A 19,534-nucleotide genomic window follows, 5' to 3' on the forward strand; every position below is an offset into this window, starting at 1 on the left:
CAGCTCACTGAATTCAGGCTCCAATTCCAAAATTCCTCCCAACATTTGAAAGTTTCCTTTTCCTCTGTCCACAAGATGCTTTACCACCCTTTTGAGCAGTATAATTTGGTGAGTGCAGCTGTACAGACCTGCGCGTGGCAAGCTATTATGGGAGCTGCTGCATATTCTCAACTAGCCAGGGACAGTGTTATTGCAAACATAAGATCCCATTCCAGTCATCCACTGGCAAACCTAATGTTCACCTGGATTATCTTCAAATGCAAAGAGTTACCTGGCTTGCAGATGCAGGTGTAGCTGTCCCAGTCATTATTGCAGTTGCTGTTTGTGGGACATGGACTGAATTTACAAGGATCAGGGATCTCACAGCCACTGTCTACTCGAAGCTTCACAGCCTGATCCATGTTCAGTGTAGCAGTATTTGTTGATGTGTCACCCATTCTCAGGCCCTGTAGCAGACAGGAGGCAGGGTTGCTTTTAAATCATGAAGTACAGGCTACATCTATTCCAAGGTAAAAGTCCCTGCTTATACAGCATAAGAAGACAAGGACATTATAACTAAGAGCTGATAGCAAACCCAACAGATGCAACATTATCATCCAATGTGATCCAATTGTTCCAGTAACATGAGGACGGCTTTAATTACTCATCATTGCCATCAGAAAAACTCACCTCACCAAACCAAATGGAATAAGATGTTTAAACAGAAGGGGACCACAAAATAACCAGTCAAACACAAAGTGAACTCCATGGTTACCTCATGAGGTCAAGAGATAAGTCATATTTCCATCAATTCTACGTCTAATAAAAAAAAATCATTTGGGTCAAGGTAGATGAGAAATATATTTTGTTAGAAGTCGGGGGCTGTTACATTGCTATTCGCTTTAAGTCTTTTGTCAGTAAATGTACAGTGCATTTGATGGATGACTTTAAGAAATCTTGATATAAGCTCTAGATGAACACAACATACGCTGTTCCTATCAAATTCCGCCATTTTATATCCACAGCCTTAAAATCCAATCTTTCATTGACATCGCAATCTCAGGTGGAATACAACAAGTTTGTGTTCTGTGAGTCTGATCTTAAATTTAGTGCTTTCAAACACTCAAGGGGGGAAGGTTAACCCTTAATCCTTACTTCAACTCATTTTTTCGAGAATGAAAGTGCTAAATGCTGTAAAATACAAAACACAAAGCCGCGTAATCTCCAAAGTAGAAGGAAATACAAAGGATACAATTGGCAAATAAAACATAAGACTACAGTGATGCTAAAAAAAAGTCCCAGTGACTGGACTTGACATGGCTGCAAGTGATCCATGTTTGAGTCTCTGTGAACACCTGAAAACAATTTACATGAATTATTGCAAAAAAAAGTTGCTATCAGAAAGAAAATAACCAGATTCCATAACCAAACAATGGTGTACACAGCACTAGAGAAGAACTCTCCTGAATGCTTATTTGCTCCTTACCTGCATGCAACCATAAAAACCTTGACTTTTTGCATCTTTATCTTCAGGCAGACTTCCAACAAAGATGCTTTTTAGTTTTAAGCCTGGCAATTCGTTCCCGATTTCTATACTGTTCTGTAATGATATGGAATTCAAAGATAAATATCAGTAAACTGTCTTTGCAGAATCGCCAGAATGTACGGTCAACATAATGAAATGCTTCGTCCAGCAGGGCAACTGTAAGGTGGAGCAGAAATGAGCACATGGCAGCTTTAAGGGGCTCAAAGCCAGAATTGGCAACAGTAGCCTTGTACATGATGAGAGAGGATGCAGTTCTTGCACAGGACTGACACCAAGTTCAAACACCTGAACTCCGTCCCCTTTATTATGAAGGAAGCTACCCAGAAATGCTCAGAAATAGATTATAAAGATGGTCCACACCAACTCTGTTAACCTGACAGCAGTCTCACATTGGGCAACCAGAAGTTTCTATTCTCTTAGGAGTTCAAATCAGCCCCTGCAGAGCAGTATAAGGGCTTGTGTAGTGGCACTCTATGCCATGTTTTTGGCTGTGGATGGTCTACTAAACATTGAGGAGCATTCATTGGTGGTAGAAAATGTAATGGAACTTTTGAGCAGCTACACACCGCGGCTGTTTCGATGTGGTTGGTAATGTGTAATCTGCTCCAGGGTAAAATCCCAACAAGTCAAGATATTGCAGACCCTCGTCATTCAGCACACAAGAGATTCTGGAGACATTAGAAGCTAAAAGCTTTCAGAGTTCATACTATATTGGCAGCAAGTTGCTCAGTCTCACACCGCATCACATTGAGCACCATGGCTGGTTCCTCTCATCAGCCAATATCTACCCCACTTCACCAAACACTACAATTACTGTAGTACGGAAGTTTCAAGAGATAGTGAAAAAGAAAAGCTTGTTATCTATAAAAATATGAAACTCCATGAAATCAATCATTTTACTTCAAGTTCCATTCTGCTAAGGTTTGAACTTTCATCAACGTTGTCCCTGTTCTCTGGAACCCTCTTCTGAAATCCCTCCATGTTGCTCCCTTCCTCTCTGTTTTCAAAACCCATCGATAAAACCTTTCTCTTTGACTGCATTTTGACGCTCTCCTGTGTGAAAGACACTGTATTCTTTTGCGGTTGTAACTTACTTGGTACATTCCATAATCAAGAGACATCACCGCCATGTATTTGATGTCTTTGCCATCCTTCATACTTTTTATCTCAATCAATAAATGGTGCCAGTCTCCATCATTGACTCGTGACTGGGTCATCTTCAGTCTGGCTTTTAGTCCACGTCTGTTATACACTTCAAGCTGCAGGTTCCGATCAGTTATCTGCCAGGAGAAAGTGAGAGCTGAATTAGATCTGTCGAAGGTGCGTTCAAATGCAGGGAAACTGCACTCTCATCCTCCAGCTACTTTGCCATCCAATTGCTTTAATTGTTGCATATGCCAAAAAAAATCCTAAACCTGTCAAGTGAGCTTTCTTCATTACAATGGGAAGCATTCTCAACCTGAACGACAGGTTTACTCGTGGAAAAGAATTATTCCTCAGGAAAGATTACAGAATGAATATTATGGACTCTGTTGTTGGCCTCTCTATTAAACTATACCGAATGTATAATGGGGGCTTGAAAGTAAGCCCTCCAATAATGGAGAAGGAATGACAAGAGATTTGGGAGGAGAATCCCAGATAACACCACTTGTAGGAGAATATGTGATTGCCAATTCAAAATACTACATCAAAATATTGCACCCCTTCTCTTGGTGTCAGCTGAGAGCCACCTCCTTCCGTGTGCTCTCCTCGGTAAACAAATGATGACAAAACACAAACAGAACGAGTAAAATATAAAAACTGTTCTACTCCAGAATGAATAATCTGTTACTGCAGTAAACGTCTCTCCTTCTTGATTCGAATTCTGTGGTGGTCGTGGTCACATTTTCTAGGAGGCGATGTTTGAGAGTGGTCGCTCACCTGGATGTTAAGTTTGGAGGGTGTATTAGCACGTGCCTGCAGCAGGAGTCCATTGGCTCTTCTTGTGCGGAACATCAGCCCTATATACCAGGGTACCGAGATAGTGATGTCAAGATCATCCCAGGAGATCATACTGCTGCCCCTGAAACGCTGGGGATTGGGCATCGCTAAGGAGGCAATTACCAGGATATTCATTAGTATAAAGCCAATACAGCTCCTGTGCATGCACGCATCAACCTGGAAAAAAATCAGCAGAAGCTGAAGCCACCCCCCACCCCCAAAAAAATGAAAGCCTCCTGTACAGTATATAGGTCTAGAACATTTGAAAACAAATTACAAGTGGCTTTTTTTAATCAAATGTCGGAGGATAATACAAAGTGAACTTATGTATAATAATAATACTTGCATTTGCTATAGCGCCTTATCACCTCTTCGAGACGTCTCAAAATGCATCACAGAATACACTGTAAAGTGAATTGACTGTATATTTTGTGGGCGAAATGTGTCAGCCAATTGTGCACAGCAGTGTGCCACAAACAGTCATGGATTGAGTGACCAATTTATTATTTTTTTAAGGAATTATTATCCCCGATAAAGCAATCCACCAATCGACTAACAACTGGATTTCTACTTGCTGCTAGGTAAACAGATGTAAGCGGTGTAAGGAAACTAGATAACGTTTTGCCCTGCCAGGAATCAAACCCGTCTCTTGCTTGCGAGGCAAGTGCTCTAACCACTGAGCTACAGGACTCCAAATCTTAATTGATTAATTAATGAATAATTAATGGAGCTAAATGAGAACCAGCAATCACGTAAATAGTAACATGGATCAGGCTCACTTATATCATCATAAAAATTAATAAAATCAACACGTAGCTAGGAATAGTACCGTGGGCGATGGTACACAAAAGGATTTGTCCGATTTGGTCCATTTGGAGCAAATGTGAGAGAAGGTGTTGGATTTAATTAAATTCAAAGACAAAGTTTACAATGACTCGCAACCAACTTAACCCTGTATACACTAATTTGAATTCAGATCCACAGGTTGCAACATTATACACATAACATAATACATGGTATTATGTTTTGTGTATAAAATTCATTTTATAAAATTCATTTCTGATGGACTTTGTCTACTGGACTTTGTACGGTTTATAGTAAATTGATTGACGCAGTCTATAATGATCACTGATCCAGTCTATGATGATCACTAATTCAGTCTACAATGATCAATAAATAATCCTTTAATTTTATATTTTTTTACATCTGGAGGATGTCTCTATTGAAAAGATGATAAAACATGAACAACTTAAGATTTCATGCCTACCCAACAGGCAGCTGACTAGCAGCAAAACGTTTTGGTAAGCAGCTCTACTGAGCTCTGCAGAAGCCATTGCCCAGCCCAGCACAGAATGGCTTGTGGCCTGAAGCCCTTCCCCTTGTCCCCATACCCTTTAATAAAGGGGAAGAGACTAACGTTTGCTGAAGAGTGAAGGCAGTTATCAGTGAGTACACTCTCTTTTCAACAGAGCGCAAGCCCTGTGAATTGACTGCTATTGTAACCATACAAACATACACAAGCTTAAGTCAAAACACAGCAGAAGCTGTTGCTGCTTTAGGGGAGGACAGGTCACGAAGGACGAGCTACCCACCCCAGATCTGACAGTTGTGGGAGCCTTCCAAAAGAAAACAGCTCATCTTCTGAGTAGGACTTTGTAGAGTCTTGTAGTGTATTCATTAGAGCACTCGACTCACAAATGTGAATACCTGGGTTCAATTCCCGGGTAGGAAGAAACCTTAGGCGATTTTCCTTACTCCACACACTTCTGTTTACCTAGTAGTAAGTAAGAATCTTGTTGTTTGTCAATTGGCGGATCGCTTTCCAGGGGTAATAATCACTTTAAAATAAATAATCTGGCCACGCAATCTACGACTGTTTGTGAGACACTGCTATGTGTAATCGGCTGCCGCGATTGCCCACAAAAGATACAGTCAATTCACTCTACAGTATATCCTGTGAAGCACTTTGAGACGTCTCAATGATGTGATAAGGCGCTATATCAAATGCAAGGATTATTATTATAGAGGAAATATTTCATATTCAGCGATAGAGCAGTCCCCTGAGTCCTCCTAGAGACCAATTAAGCTTCTCCCAGCAGTGGTCATTCAAACAGTGGTTATGACTGACCAAAACACTTTAAACCTGTCAAAACGTGCTGCACTTCCCTTCCCGTCAGCCAAAACATCCAGTGCCAAATCTGTAAACACACTGTCTACCCACTCACAGGGAGCTCAACGGGAATGAAAAATTATTTCCGAAATGAAAAAATATTTTTTTTGATTCAGTCAGGGTCACTCAAAACTTTCAGGGGCCAAATATTAATTACAGCTGTCATTCTGCAAAGCAGATGGGATTTGTTAATGCTGTATATGTTCAGTCAGTGCACTCCAGCACCACTGACCTCCATTTAAATAATTTGCAGTTTGCCTCTTCAGTAACCAGCCATATCTAATACAATTAGCTGCAATGGTAAATAAAACACATACCATCTAATTATCAGATTACACTGTGTTACAGTCAGTCCTTTGAGATTTCATGCTTTTTGAAATGCAGAAGGAGGCATTGTACAGTTAAAGGGAATTCCATGCATTTATATGCCGAGAAGACTTTGTCGGCATAGACCTAATGTGAATGTCCACAGCGCTTAAACTGCTGGATAAAGGTTGGACTTTGGAACCTAGATGAATAAGTGTAAAGGAGTGAACTTCACATCATTGCACCACATTCCACACAGGACACAAATGTAAGATAATTACAAAAATAATGAATATGGAGGTTAGAACAAGTTCTTTACACAGGGGGTGGTTGGAATGTTGAATTCTCTACCACACTGAAGAGTCTGTAAATTGTTTTAACAAGAAATTAGATAGATGCCTAGAAAGGGTATGCGGAGCAAGCAAGAGAGTGGGATTGGACTGGATGCCTCATGTGAAGTAAAATACTAAACTTAGTGAGATTAATGGCTTGTTTTTATGCTGTATTATCCTAGGATTCTCTGAAAACCTGGATATGGAGCAGGTTAAATGCTGACTGGAGGAACAATGAACACAATGTTCATTGTGTATTCACAACCATGCCTGCACCAGCATAAAACCCACAACCAGCAAGATAAACGTTGAGCCAGCCTCCATTGTCCCTTCTTACTTGAGAATTCGGTCCCCCCTATCAGTAGAAGGTGCCTCTTGCCTTCCTATGCCTCTTAAAGTGTGCAATGTAACAACTTGAGCAACTGGACTTGTTGATGGGACTGAAGATGCACAAGTGAGTTGGGCAGCAGATCACAGCCAGTTGCGGAAGGGTAGTTAAACACAACAGAAAGCAGATGATTGAAAGTAAAAGGGAAAATCCTGATTAAGTCATACTATTTTTATATGAAACACAGTGGAGACTTTCAGAAATCCTAGCCTGGATTATGCAGCTCTCATTATTCACCTCTGACCCCCACCCTATTCTCATCAATGATCACATAACAACTATTACTAAGAATAAAAACAACTGTGATGCATAGAATTAACAGTGCTATTACTGTTTCAAGTTTCAATCAGTCTGTATCTTTTCATCGGTCACCAGAGCCTTTCATACAGGTACATCTATAACCACAACTTCATCAAGACTGAATTATTCGGCCACAAGACTTTAGAAATGCCAAGTCAGCAACCACATCCTCTGAAGCGACAATGGATTCTGTGCCTCAGCCTTCAGGCCCGAGTCCTGTCTCAAAACCCACTAATTAATCCAATAATCCAGCCTCTTCATTCACAAGCCACAGTTAAACTATAACTTGAAAAGAATCCTTTTCTTCAAATCAAAGTCCACGCTTTACCAAAAAATGCAGATGATATGGGAGTAAAAAAAATGTGTGCAGGAAATCATGCATTGAAATATTATAGCAACAATATGAAATAATTTTAGTTATTGAACTAACAGTAATGTTCATAATTTACAGATTACAACAGCAAGAATAATTGGTTAAAATTTTGAAAATTCAGATTTGTTTTGACATTTTACTTTTCATTGCCAGTACACTATAAATGTCCTCATAATAAGCAGGAATGAAGCATATTAGTTACCAATACTTAAAGTGTAAGGATAGAATGGGTTAGAGTCCTGTCACCTCTGAGACTGTGTTTTAACTCAGACTTTTGGGATTAATGTCCCATCTCACTGCTAGCTTCGTCAGATGAAGAGTCGTGGACCCGAAACGTTGACTCACTTTCCTTTCTCCATAGATGCTGCCTGACCTGCTGAGTTTTCCAGCTCTCTCTGTTTTGTTTCAGATTTCCAGCATCTGCAGTATTTGGTGTTTTATTGCTGTATGCAAATTGGCTTACAACATTTTGTACTGATGTAGTACAGCATGCTTTTGAGGTAGGGTTACTCTGCATCAAGCCGGGAATGTTTCTGACTTATTGCTGCTTAGCCAGCCTGGTGCTGACGCTGGATGGAAAAATACAAAGGTATTCTATCCCAAATGGACAAATTCTCCAAAATCCACACAAATTCAATGCAATATTGTCCTTCGGATGAAATGTCTGCCTGTTCAGGTGGATATTAAAGATCCCATGATGCTATTTGAAAAAGAGAAGGGAGTTTCTCCCGGTGTCCTAGCCAACAATTGGATAAAATTGGATATTCACAGCTGTTTGTGGGACACTGCTGTACATCAATTGGTTGCTAGTTCACCTACATTTTAGAGTAAATCCTGTGAAACGTTTTGAGACATCCTCCCAATGTGAAAGGTACCATATCAAATGCAAGGATTATTAAAATCACAGCACTTCCAGCCAATTAAAATCAGTCTTCCTCTATTTGGTACAGGAATTTGACCTTGGCACAAATTTAACATTTGCAATGTGTCTTTTTTGATAACCAATTTAACATGAAATAATTAGTGTTAAACCTAAGTTCTGACACGCAGAATTTATATCAAACTTTTGAAACAGCAACAAAATCGGCTTCCTTTGGAGGAAACGCTTCTCCATTAACATTCTCGGTCAGCTTCCTCCTGACATGTAAAGGAAATGACCGTGTGTGTGTGTCTGTGTGTTTCTCTCTCCCTTTGTAATCATGAGACGAGCAGCCTAACACTTTGTTTGAAGCACTGTGAAAAACATCAGTTTGGATGAGAGTCAAATTGTGGCCTCTACTCTCTGCTGTGTGTTCCTCTGGCAGCATCCAGCACGATTGCCAGGAACTTCATTTAACACACAAATAGGGAGGATGCTCAATTTTGAAGAATAAATAAATAAAACCAGTGTTCGTAGAGTTCGGCTGTTCATTTCATAATTCCAAAGCCAGAGTTTATTTATTTAGCAGAGTTGTATTTCACTAAATAGAATACAGGTGTATTGTGTAGCTCGTGTACACTGGGTTTAACTAATAGGAAAGTAGAAACTAATCAAGGTGGCTCATAAATTCTTCCCAAACCTATTCTGGTTATTAAGATCAAAGCACTGTGCAACAGTTTTACGTTGAAACCTTTAGATATCAGCCTGGCTCAGTTGGTAGCACTCTCACCTCTTGAGTCTTCAGAACTTTAGCCACTATGCCCCAAAACTTAGTCACTTCCCCACCCCCTCTCCCCCTGGCTCATTGTCAAGACTCCACCACTGTCAAGCGCTCTGGGACGCTACCTCGTGTGAAGGGCAAGTTATTGGTGTTAAGTCAGAAAATGTAGGTTCAAGCTCATTGGTGGGCCTTTGAACTCATGGTCTGGGCTAATGTTTCAGTGTTGGTGGGGGGTGGGACTCTACATTGTCAGAGGTGCTGTCCTTTGGATAAGACAATAAATCAAGGTTCTGTCTGCCTGTTCGGATGGACATTAAAGATCCTGTTGCTCTACTCGAAAAGAGAAAAGTTTCTCCCAGTGTCCTAGGTCCCTCAGAGGCAATTGACCGCATGTGCCTACAAAATATGCAGTCATTATACTTTCCAGTAAATCCTATGAAGCGCTTTAAGACATCCTCTAGATGTGAAAGGTATATCAATACAAGGATTATTGTTTAGTTTTAGGAGTGATATTCCATCAAAATCCAACTATACCATATAGTAAAAGTTGTAACAAGCAAAATGTGTAGTGACAAGCAAAATGTCACCTTTCTTGTTTTATAGAATGAAATCCAATTGCAGGACTGGAATGCAATAGAAGTAAGTCATTCATTTTGAAGTGAAGATATAACCCATTTACCTCCCAATTGCCTGCGCCCCAATTATGCGCTATAAGCACTTTGTTATGTGCATCCTATGGGAATACACTCTAAAACTGCAAATTGCTGCTATAATCTAGAAGGTCAATTATCTGGAAAATATCAAAATTATCATTAGAAGGCTGAGAAGCAGAGGTGTAGATGACGAGAACTTGGGAAGCAGAGGTGAAAGAAAGATCTTGAATTTTTTGGCACTTTACCACGTCAAAAAATTCTGAAACGTAATTGCTCTTTTGAAAGCAAAATGCTTGCCACTTTGCTATTTCGAAAGGTCCACAGCAGCTGTGAAGCAATGCATCTGGGGGATTGTTGGTCAGACACCAGGAGCGGGGAGATCCTCCCTTCTCTTTTCCTGCAGTGTTTTAGGATCTTTAATGTCTACCTGAACAGACAGCAAGGAACTTAAATTCATGCAATGCAATCAATCACTTCATTTTCACACTTGGGAGGGACTAGCCATGTCAAGTGAGCTAAAATGTGAGAGATTTGTGTATCCCTGATGATAATAATAATAATCCTTGCATTTAATATAACGCCTTATCAAGTTTTCGAGACCTCTCAAAGCACTTCACAGAATATAATGTAAAGCGAGTTATTTTGTGGGATTATTGAGGGAACTTACCTTGTTCACAGTTCTTACCCCCAAACTCTATGGGGCACTGGCAAGTGTACGTGTTCCACTTGTTCACACATGTCCCTCCGTTCAGACACTCATTCATCTGGCAGAAGTTTCTTTTAGTAGTACATCCTGCATCCAAAGAATGAAGAGGTTAATGGAATCATCAGAACCATTAAACATTTCGTTCTGCAAGCAGAAATACCTAAGGTACTTTCAAAGCTCCAACAGCTTATTACAGTCTACATTTGATCAATTGTGCTAATTTTCAAAGAGGAAAGTTATGTTCAAAATACTATTCATGAAGGATAGGGAGATGCCTTCTGTAAGGTCTGACACATATTCAACAACAATATTATCAGCCACCTGAAAAAAATCAATTATTTAACAATAAAAGCTTAATTTAGGGGAGAATTAAATGAGATTGTTCTGAGTGAGCAGGAACCATTAGAGGGAAGAGTTGTACCAGTCTTTGTGTTTATATATAACCTACTCAGCCCACGTCAAGGAAATTCCATGGGTTTCCTTTTAAAATCCGACATTACAGTAGTTTCCTGTTTTGCTATTCTAACACTTTCTGAAAGGTTCAGAGGTGATGCTAAACTCTATTTTACTATACTCACACTCTTAGCTGCAAATCAAAGCCCTTATACACCTTCACACCCAATCAAAGCCTGCCAATGCCTTCATTATATAGAAAGCAATGGAAACAGTCTATTCGGCCCAATTACTATACCAGTATTTATACTCCACATGAGCCTCCACCCTTCCTAATCCCCTCTCCTACCTCCTTTTCTCTTGTATATGCATCAATACAATACAAAATTATATTTGTATAGTGCCTTTCACATCGGTAGGACATCCCAAGGCACTGGACAGTTAGGGATTTGGACCCGAGCGGTGGGGGTGGGAATTGGGGTAAGGGAGGGTGGAGGGCAGGGAGGGTGGCCAAAGGCACGGTCAAAGAGGAGGGTCTTGAGACGTGCCTTGAAGAAGGCAAGGGAGGGACTGTGAGATGGAGTTCCAAGGGTGGGGGCGGAGAGGCTGAAGATCTGACCACCAATGGTGGGGTGAGCCAGGTGGAGCACGTGGAGCAGCACACAGCCTGCTGAGCAGAGGGAGCGGACAGGTTGATATTGGATCAGCAGTTTGCAGAGGTAGGGAGGGGCAAAGTCGTGGAGGGCCTTGAAGGCGAGGTCTAGGGAGCCAGCTGAGGGTGAGGATGATGGGATCACAGAGCCTGGTGAGGGAGAGGACATGAGTTGCAGAGATCTGGATGATCTGCAGTTTATGGAGGGAAGAGTTGGGAAGCTGACAAGCAGGAAGTTTCCTCTTAAATATGTACAGCCATTCAAAGACATTAAATGCCTTCACCATCCCCAAGTCTTGATTATTTTACGATTGTGAACAATGTATTTAAATAATAAAAAGTACAATCCATGTACTCAAAAATATGAACAAGCAAAATCCTTGGGAGATGGTATAGGATAATATGCTGAATTCTGAATTTTAGAGCACAAACTTGGACTGCTGCTGAACAGGTTTAACAGCATGATTTACAACCCATCAAAATTTATAAAATTGTGCCCTTATATACAGGCACACACCCATGATTAATGACCTTACATTCTAACATAAACATTTTCTCATAGCATAAAAATATTGCTTACTGAGAAATAGGTGCCTGCCTAGGGAAATTTAATGGGTAAACTAGATGGACCGAAGCATTTATTTCCATCTGCTATGGTGACTATGGGAGACCCGTATACTATAGAATCATAGAATTATATAGCACAGGTGGAGGCCATTCATGTCTGTGCCGGCTCTTTGAAAACAGCTATCCAAATCAATCTCACACCCCCGCTCTCTCCCCATAGCCCTGAAAACTTCCCCTCCCCAAATAATTATCTACTTCTCTCTTAAAAGTTGTTATCGAATTGGCTTCCCCCACCCTTTCAGGCAATGAATTCCAGATCCGAATAACTTGCTGTGTGAAAACATTTCTCACCTCCTCTCTGTTTCTTTTAACAACTATTTAAAATCATTGTCAATCGACCCACCTGCCAGTGGAAATAGTTTTCCTTGTTCAATTGAATCCCTACATAATTTTGAAAACTTCTATTAAGTCTCCTCTTAATCTTCTCTGCTCCAAGGAGAATAATCCTAGCTTCGCTAGCCTCTCATGATAACTGAAGTTCCTCATTCCTGGTACCATCCTGGTAAATCTCCTTTGCATCCTCGCATTTATCTCCTTGACATCCTTTCAAAAGTGAGGTGCCCAGAACTGAACACAAAACTCTAGCTGAGGCCTAACCAGTGTTTTATAAAGGTTCATCATAATTTCCTGACTTTTCTATTCTATGCCCCTATTCATAAAGTCTAGAATCCCATATTGTTTTTCAACAGCTTTATCTACCTGTCCTGCCGCCTTCAAAGATTTACTTGTATGAAGTATAAATAAATATACTTTTTTTACGGTTCCTTCACCCCCTTTAAGATTGTACCATCAGCTTATATTGCCTCTCCTCATTCTTCCTCCCAAAATGCATCACTTTGCATTTCTCCACATTAAACTTCATCTGCCACCTGTCTGCCCATTTTACCAGTCTGTCTATGTCGTCTTGCAGTCTGCTACTATCCTCCTCACTGTTTACTACTTTACCTGGTTTAGTATAATCTGCAAACTTGGAAATTGTACTCCCTGCACCCAAGTCCAAGTCCTTTATGTAGATCAAAAACAGCAGTGGTCCCAATACTGACCCCTGGGGGACACCACTGCACACTTCCCTCCAGTCAGAAAAACAACTGTTCACCACTCTCTGCTTTCTGTCTCCCAGCCAGTTCTGTATCCATGCTGCCACTGTCCCTTTAGTACCGTGGGCTTCTATCTTGCTTACAAGTCTCTTATGTGGAACTTTATCAAACGCGTTTTGAAAATCCATATAAACTACATCAACTCCATCCACTCCTCTCGGATTATTCTTATCCTATCCAATTTCTCTACCTTCTCCTTCGATACTGTGGCATTGGCTGCATCCTCTTCTTTTCTGAAGACAGATGCGAAGTACTAATTCAGTACGTCAGCCATGAACTCTGCCTCCACAAGAAGATTTCCTCTTTGGTCTCTAATTGGACCCTTTGACTAATCTTTTATTCTTTATATGCTTAAAAAATACCTTTGGGTTCCCTTTTATGTTACCAGCTAATCTTTTCTCATACAATCTCTTTGCCCCTCTTATTTCCATTTTCAGTTCTCCTCTGTACTTTCTAGATCCTATTTGATTATCTTTTGTATTTTGGACTTGACTTTTAAAATAAGCCTCATTTTTCTGTTTTATTTAATCCCAATTTCCTTATTCATCCAGGGAGGTTTGGATGCCCTACCTTTCCTCTTTGTGTCAATGTATTGGTTCTGTCCCTGAACTATCTCCTCCTTGAAGGCTTCCCATTGCTCATTAGCTGTTTTATCAGCCAATATTTCTTTCCAGTCCACCTTGGCTGGGTCCCTTTTTAACTCACTGAAATTAGCGCTCTTTCCAGTTGAGTATCTTCACCTTTGATTGTTCCTTGTCCCTTTCCATAAGTACTCTAAACCTATTGATGTTGTGATCACTGTTGTCCAGATGCTCTCCTGTTGAAACCTGCTCCACTTGCCCCACTTCATTCCCCAGAACTAGATCCAGCACTGCTTCCTTCCTCGTTAGGCTGAAAACATCCTGATCTAGAAAGTTATTCTGCACACATTTCAGGAATCCTTCCCCCTCCTTGCCCTTTACACTGTTATTTTGCCAGTTTATGTTAGGTTAATTGAAGTCCCCCATTATCACTACTCTTCTGAAATCTGCTTGCAGTTTGCTCGTCTATCTCCTTCCCACTATTTGGTGTTCTGTAGTGTATACTTTACAGAGTAACAGCTCCTTTTCTGCTCCTTAACTCTAACCAAATAGATTCTGTTTTTGGACCGATTAGCCCTTTCCAGGGCCGTAACCGTGTCTTTGATCAATATTGGATGTTCCCCTTCCCCCTGTGGGATGTTTTGCACTCGTTCCATGGCACCAGAGTCGCGTTTTTGTTTGCAGAAACGTCTATCTACTCCTTTCACCATTTGTGTCCCCAATGACAATTACATTAACACTCTTCCCTATGTTCCCCTGTGCATCCATTTGCTTTTGACTTCCCTCCCCAGAGGTGTCATCACCCTCACCCTATTCAGTACAGATTTGTTTACCTCCCTTTTCTCTGCATTGTTGAATACTTCTGCTTCCTCCCTGAACAACTCAATCGATTATGCTATGGCCAACTGATCAGTGCAATCCACACAGTTACAACTCGACTTACCAGCTACTGTGCCATTATTGGCTATAAAACTAGCCATGTCAAGCTGCTTATCGTCGATCGTGAAATTTCTCATACATCCCACAAATTCACGATTGCGAACAGGGAAATCTTCAGGCAGGTTTGGGACACCTCCAAGTAGCAAAGGACCAGTCAGATCCAGCGACCTGAAAAAGGTAAAGGGATAAGTAACCGTCGAGCCCCAGCCCTTCAGGATCAGACTTCATAATAATAATAATAATCCTTGCATTTGATATAGCGCTTTTCACGTCGGGAGGATGTCCTAAAGCGCTTCACAGAATATACTGTAAAGTGAATTGACTGTATATTTGTGGGCGAACGCGGCAGCCAATTGCGCACAGCAATGTCCTACAAACAGTCGTAGATTGAAAATGGCCAATTTTTATTATTGTTTTTGGTTTTGGAGGGATTATTATTAGGTGTGTGGAGTAAGGAAACTTGCCCAAGGTTTCGCCCTCTGCCTGGAATTGAACTCAGGTTTCTCGCTTGCAAAGCGAGTGCTCTAACCACTGAGCTACAGGACTCCACATATAATATGTATTATCGTATACAGAAATTTTTGCATGTAAAAATTGTTACGGAGATTGTGAATGGCTACAGAATACAACAAGAACAACAAAATTACATTTATAGAGCGCCTTTCACATTGGGAGGACATCCCAAAGCGCTGAACAGTCAGATGTCGGGGCCCGAGCATGGGGAGGGGTGGTGTAGGGGTGAGGGAAGGCAGAGAGGTGGGAGGAAGACCAAAGGCGCAGTCCAAGAGAAGGGTCTTGAGACCGGCTTTGAAGAATGCAAGGGAGGAAGTGAGGCGAAGGGACCACAAAATAAATCATTGCAAATTAATTTACCACTTACAAATGTTGTTGATAGGTCTCAAAATGTTTTACAAGATTTTACTCTGAGGTGAAGTGACTACTTGTAGTATTTGTTGGTAAATGTGGCAGCCAATTTGCACACAGCAATGTCTCACAAAAAAGCCTTGAAGTGAATAACCAGTTTTATCTTGGGAATTGTTATTTTTAAATAAATGAAAGATACTACCGAAACCAGAGCTACAAAAGTTGACAAATAAGTATTTCTTTTGTGCAACAGTCAGTATTTACTGAGTTTGTGGAGGCAGGGTGTGGTGTGGGACAGTGGGTTGGAGCTTCCTCACACGAGCTGGATAAGGATCAGAGACAGTACCAGTCAGGGACAGCATTGCACATCTTTCAGTCATTAGTTACATTGGGACACAAGCAGGACTATGGAAAACGAAAGCGAGGTGGAAAAATATCCTGACAAATAAAAACATTTTATTACATTAAACTTCAGCAGATACAGTGTGTCAAAATACTTTTGTGAACAAATTGTGTTATTTTTTGTATTCATTTTAAGTAAAAAGAACTTCTAGAGTTATGAAATTCTATTTATGGCGAATTGCAAATTAAAAATCTAGCCTTACTTCTTTGATCCAGTCTGAGTTCCCTGGGCAGCACATGAATAGTTTCCAATTTGGTTTCCAAAGCGTATGGACACTGCGGTGTCACAATCATCAACAGTAACTACAGCGACTTTCTCCCCAGAAGGTCCGTGAGGAATACCTAATCTGCCAATATTTGGCTGAGTGAAAGAAGAAATGAATTTATTTAGATAGACAGTAATACTGATCCAGTTATTCTCCCGAGCTTCCCTGCGCCCCCTCCGAGCTTGTCAATCTCCTCTCTCTCAAACCTCCTCGACATCCCCCCAAACGAGTCCCCTACTGGTTTGTGTTCTTCATAACAGAAATATCACAAAATTGATCGTTATACGATTCAGCAACAGTATTACTATTCCATCCTGTTACTCTTCACATTATTTTATGGGAAAGATCTTAATGTTTCTCCATGTGATGTACATAAATGCCACAAATCCAGGTTCAGCCACAGTTCCAATGTCATGGTACAAGATTTCTGTGGACTTGTGTGTTAAAGTGACAGGCTTGCTAGATCTGACTTTGAATGTACTTTAGCTTTTATACGCACGTGTTCTATGCTACCCCATCTACAAGTCACCAATCGCAAGTTTGTTTGTAAGTGCAATTGTGAAATTCTCTTCTTCTAAAACAAAAGGGTGGGGGCCACAGCCCTGAAGTACAGTGCAGCTGGTGTTTTACTTTCCGATATTTTGTCAGACTTTTTAGAGCTTTTCACAAGAACACAAGGTTGGTTAGGATGAAGAAAACCCTTTGGACACCCAATACCATCTTTCCAGGATACCCTTTTCTCAACCAAGGAAAGAAAAAAAATATTTTTATGGGTTCTTCCCCCACCCTGCATCCACAACCCCATCAGACCAGTGCCTGCACTATGTTAACAACAGTAAAACAATACCATGAAACATCCCATTGTGCTCAAAATATTATTGTCTTCTCATTATCACATATTTTTTCAGTTGTCTAGTACCACTATCCTGTGCAGTGAGGAATGCCCAGGAGGCGCATCACATTGTTCTAATATTACCATCAAAAGACCATATTTGGAAACCAGCTATCACTTTGACACATGCTGGTGTTGATAGCTGAAACCTGATAGTCCTTACACCCTGAGCAGCCTTCAGAACGATCACCTGTTAGATCTTCCAATTCACTGCACCACTCATTATTTACAAGAGCAGAATTGTTTTGTATAAAAGCAGAAGTAAGCCTGGAATAATGGTGACATACGCCATGTAGCCAGTTTTAACACCATCCTTTTATTTTGGGTGTTAAGGGTTCAAAGTAAAAGGAAGCCTTAAGACTTGGTTTTAAGTGAACCTGAGTTGGCAGCACAGAACTACTAGAATATGGAGCAGCTGGTATAAATTCATGTCAATATCATTTCAGTGAGACTCCAGACAGAGATACTATGCCTAAAATCCCAAATCATAGAGTTATATGAGGAAGTTTGCATATAATAATAATAATAATCCTTGTATTTGATATAGCGCTTTTCACGTCGGGAGGACGTCCCAAAGCGCTTCACAGAACACACTGTAAAGTGAATTGACTATATATTTGTGGGCGAACGCGGCAGCCAATTGTGCACAGCAATGTCCCACAAACAGTCGTAGATTGAGAATGACCAATTTATTATTGTTTTTGGTTTTGGAGGGATTATTATTAGGCGTGTGGAGTAAGGAAACTTGCCCAAGGTTTCGCCCTGCCTGGAATTGAACTCAGGTCTCTCACTTGCAAAGCGAGTGCTCTAACCACTGAGCTACAGGACTCCATATGTAGTTATGTTTATGTCATGATTGGAGGGGATGTAGGAGGAGACATCGAAAGCATTGTGTTATTTCTCATATTCATCCCAACTCTGGACCATTCTGGATAGTGCTTACTGGGAAAAGAGGAAAGTACAGCACTCCCTTCCTTGATGAGCACAACCCGGCCTTTCAAAGCACAAGTTACAAAGAAATTGTATCTGAGCTGCTTGTTCCACCATCAACTTGCTTCAGTTATTTGTCAGCAATCAAGTGCTTCGTTAATCCTTGTAGAGCTGAAATGAATGGAAGCCTTGCTTCCATACCAGAGTGAAATAAGAATTCCACACACTGAGCTTCAAAGAGTCACTGAGCAATCAAGCATCTTCAGGGACTCTATTTCAAGGGTTAATTACCTTATCTATCTTGCTCTTTAGTGCTGGGAAACCGTGGTAACAGTAAGAAGCATCCGGAAACTTTCTTTCACTAAAACTGCACAGAACTCAAGTTATTTAGGAATTTCTCTGCAGACTGCTTAGAAGCAACATTCTTTCCTGTTAAGTTCTGCGGCAGAACCCCGCTATAAGATAACCCCCCTTATAACACTGCTTCGCTTAAAAGCTAGGGTCTCTATGGATCCACAGTTGTTCTGGCTTCCTGCACACTATACCTTTGCTAACGTCTGAGTCATTGGTCAATGCCGACATCATTCCCTGTAAGCTGTGCATGGGCAGTGCATGGGAAGCTTTTCAAACAACAAAAAGGCTGACTTCCAAGTCAACAGGTTGATGCTGACATCACTTCCTAATTATTTTATGAAATAATAATAATCAAAGTAATCCTTACATTTGATATAGCGCTTTTCACGTGTCGGGAAGCCATCCCAAAGTTCTTCACAAGATATACTGTAAAGTATCACCCACATAACTCAGTCACTACATTTTACAGTGTATCATGTGAAGCGCTTTGAGATGTCTCAACAACGTGAGAAGGCACTGTATCAAATGCAAGGAATATATATGTGTGTATTGCAGTGACTTACAGTAAAGTACATGTGTTTTGTGAGTGCATGATGCAGGAAGTGATGTTGACAATGATCTAATAATAATAATCTGATCTCTGAAAGTCAGACATTTTGTAGTGCAGGAAGCCAGATGACGTTTAGTGCACATGCACCAATGGCGACTGCTGATCGCTCCCTCTTATAAGGCGAGTTGGAATTTTATGGACCCACCTTGCAATCGGATTCTACTGTATTTCACACATTGTGGAGACATGATAAGGCTCAATTTCAAATTACATTGTCCCTACAGCTGCGTATGCACTAGCTTTACAAACTTTTGTAATATACTCATTATTCAGCTCTGGAAACACATCTTACTTTTTTAAATATTAAAAAAAATTAGAGGAAATTAGCTCATCAACCATCCCATGATCTACTGGGAAAATTAAACATTATTAAGACGTTACCTGCACTGTAAAATCTCCTCTCATGTAGGTAATCAACTGAAAAACATCAAGTAATAACTATGTTTCAGGATTTTTTTCCCCCTGACCTAAGAACACAACACTAATAAATCTTCAGGCAGGTAGTAGAGTGAATTTGTGCTGAAACCACAAATTGTATTGAGGACTGGATGGTT

General features: G+C 40.6%; 1 protein-coding gene across 1 annotated transcript in view; it reads right to left on the reverse strand.

Annotated features, from left to right (window-relative positions):
- The window catches only part of celsr1a (cadherin EGF LAG seven-pass G-type receptor 1a), a 189,646-nt gene that overhangs the window by 40,726 nt on the left and 129,386 nt on the right, over positions 1–19,534 (reverse strand). The window contains exons 8-14 of the mRNA XM_042335450.1: positions 16,132–16,289; positions 14,667–14,830; positions 10,335–10,460; positions 3,446–3,612; positions 2,620–2,805; positions 1,466–1,579; positions 272–446 (exon numbers count right to left, since the gene is read on the reverse strand). Of these exons, the coding sequence (XP_042191384.1) occupies positions 272–446; positions 1,466–1,579; positions 2,620–2,805; positions 3,446–3,612; positions 10,335–10,460; positions 14,667–14,830; positions 16,132–16,289 (1,090 nt within the window). The remainder of the gene's footprint in view (positions 1–271; positions 447–1,465; positions 1,580–2,619; positions 2,806–3,445; positions 3,613–10,334; positions 10,461–14,666; positions 14,831–16,131; positions 16,290–19,534) is intronic.

This window comes from Callorhinchus milii, unplaced genomic scaffold, assembly GCF_018977255.1.
Source record: "Callorhinchus milii isolate IMCB2004 unplaced genomic scaffold, IMCB_Cmil_1.0 Scaffold5, whole genome shotgun sequence".
NCBI lineage: Eukaryota > Metazoa > Chordata > Chondrichthyes > Chimaeriformes > Callorhinchidae > Callorhinchus > Callorhinchus milii.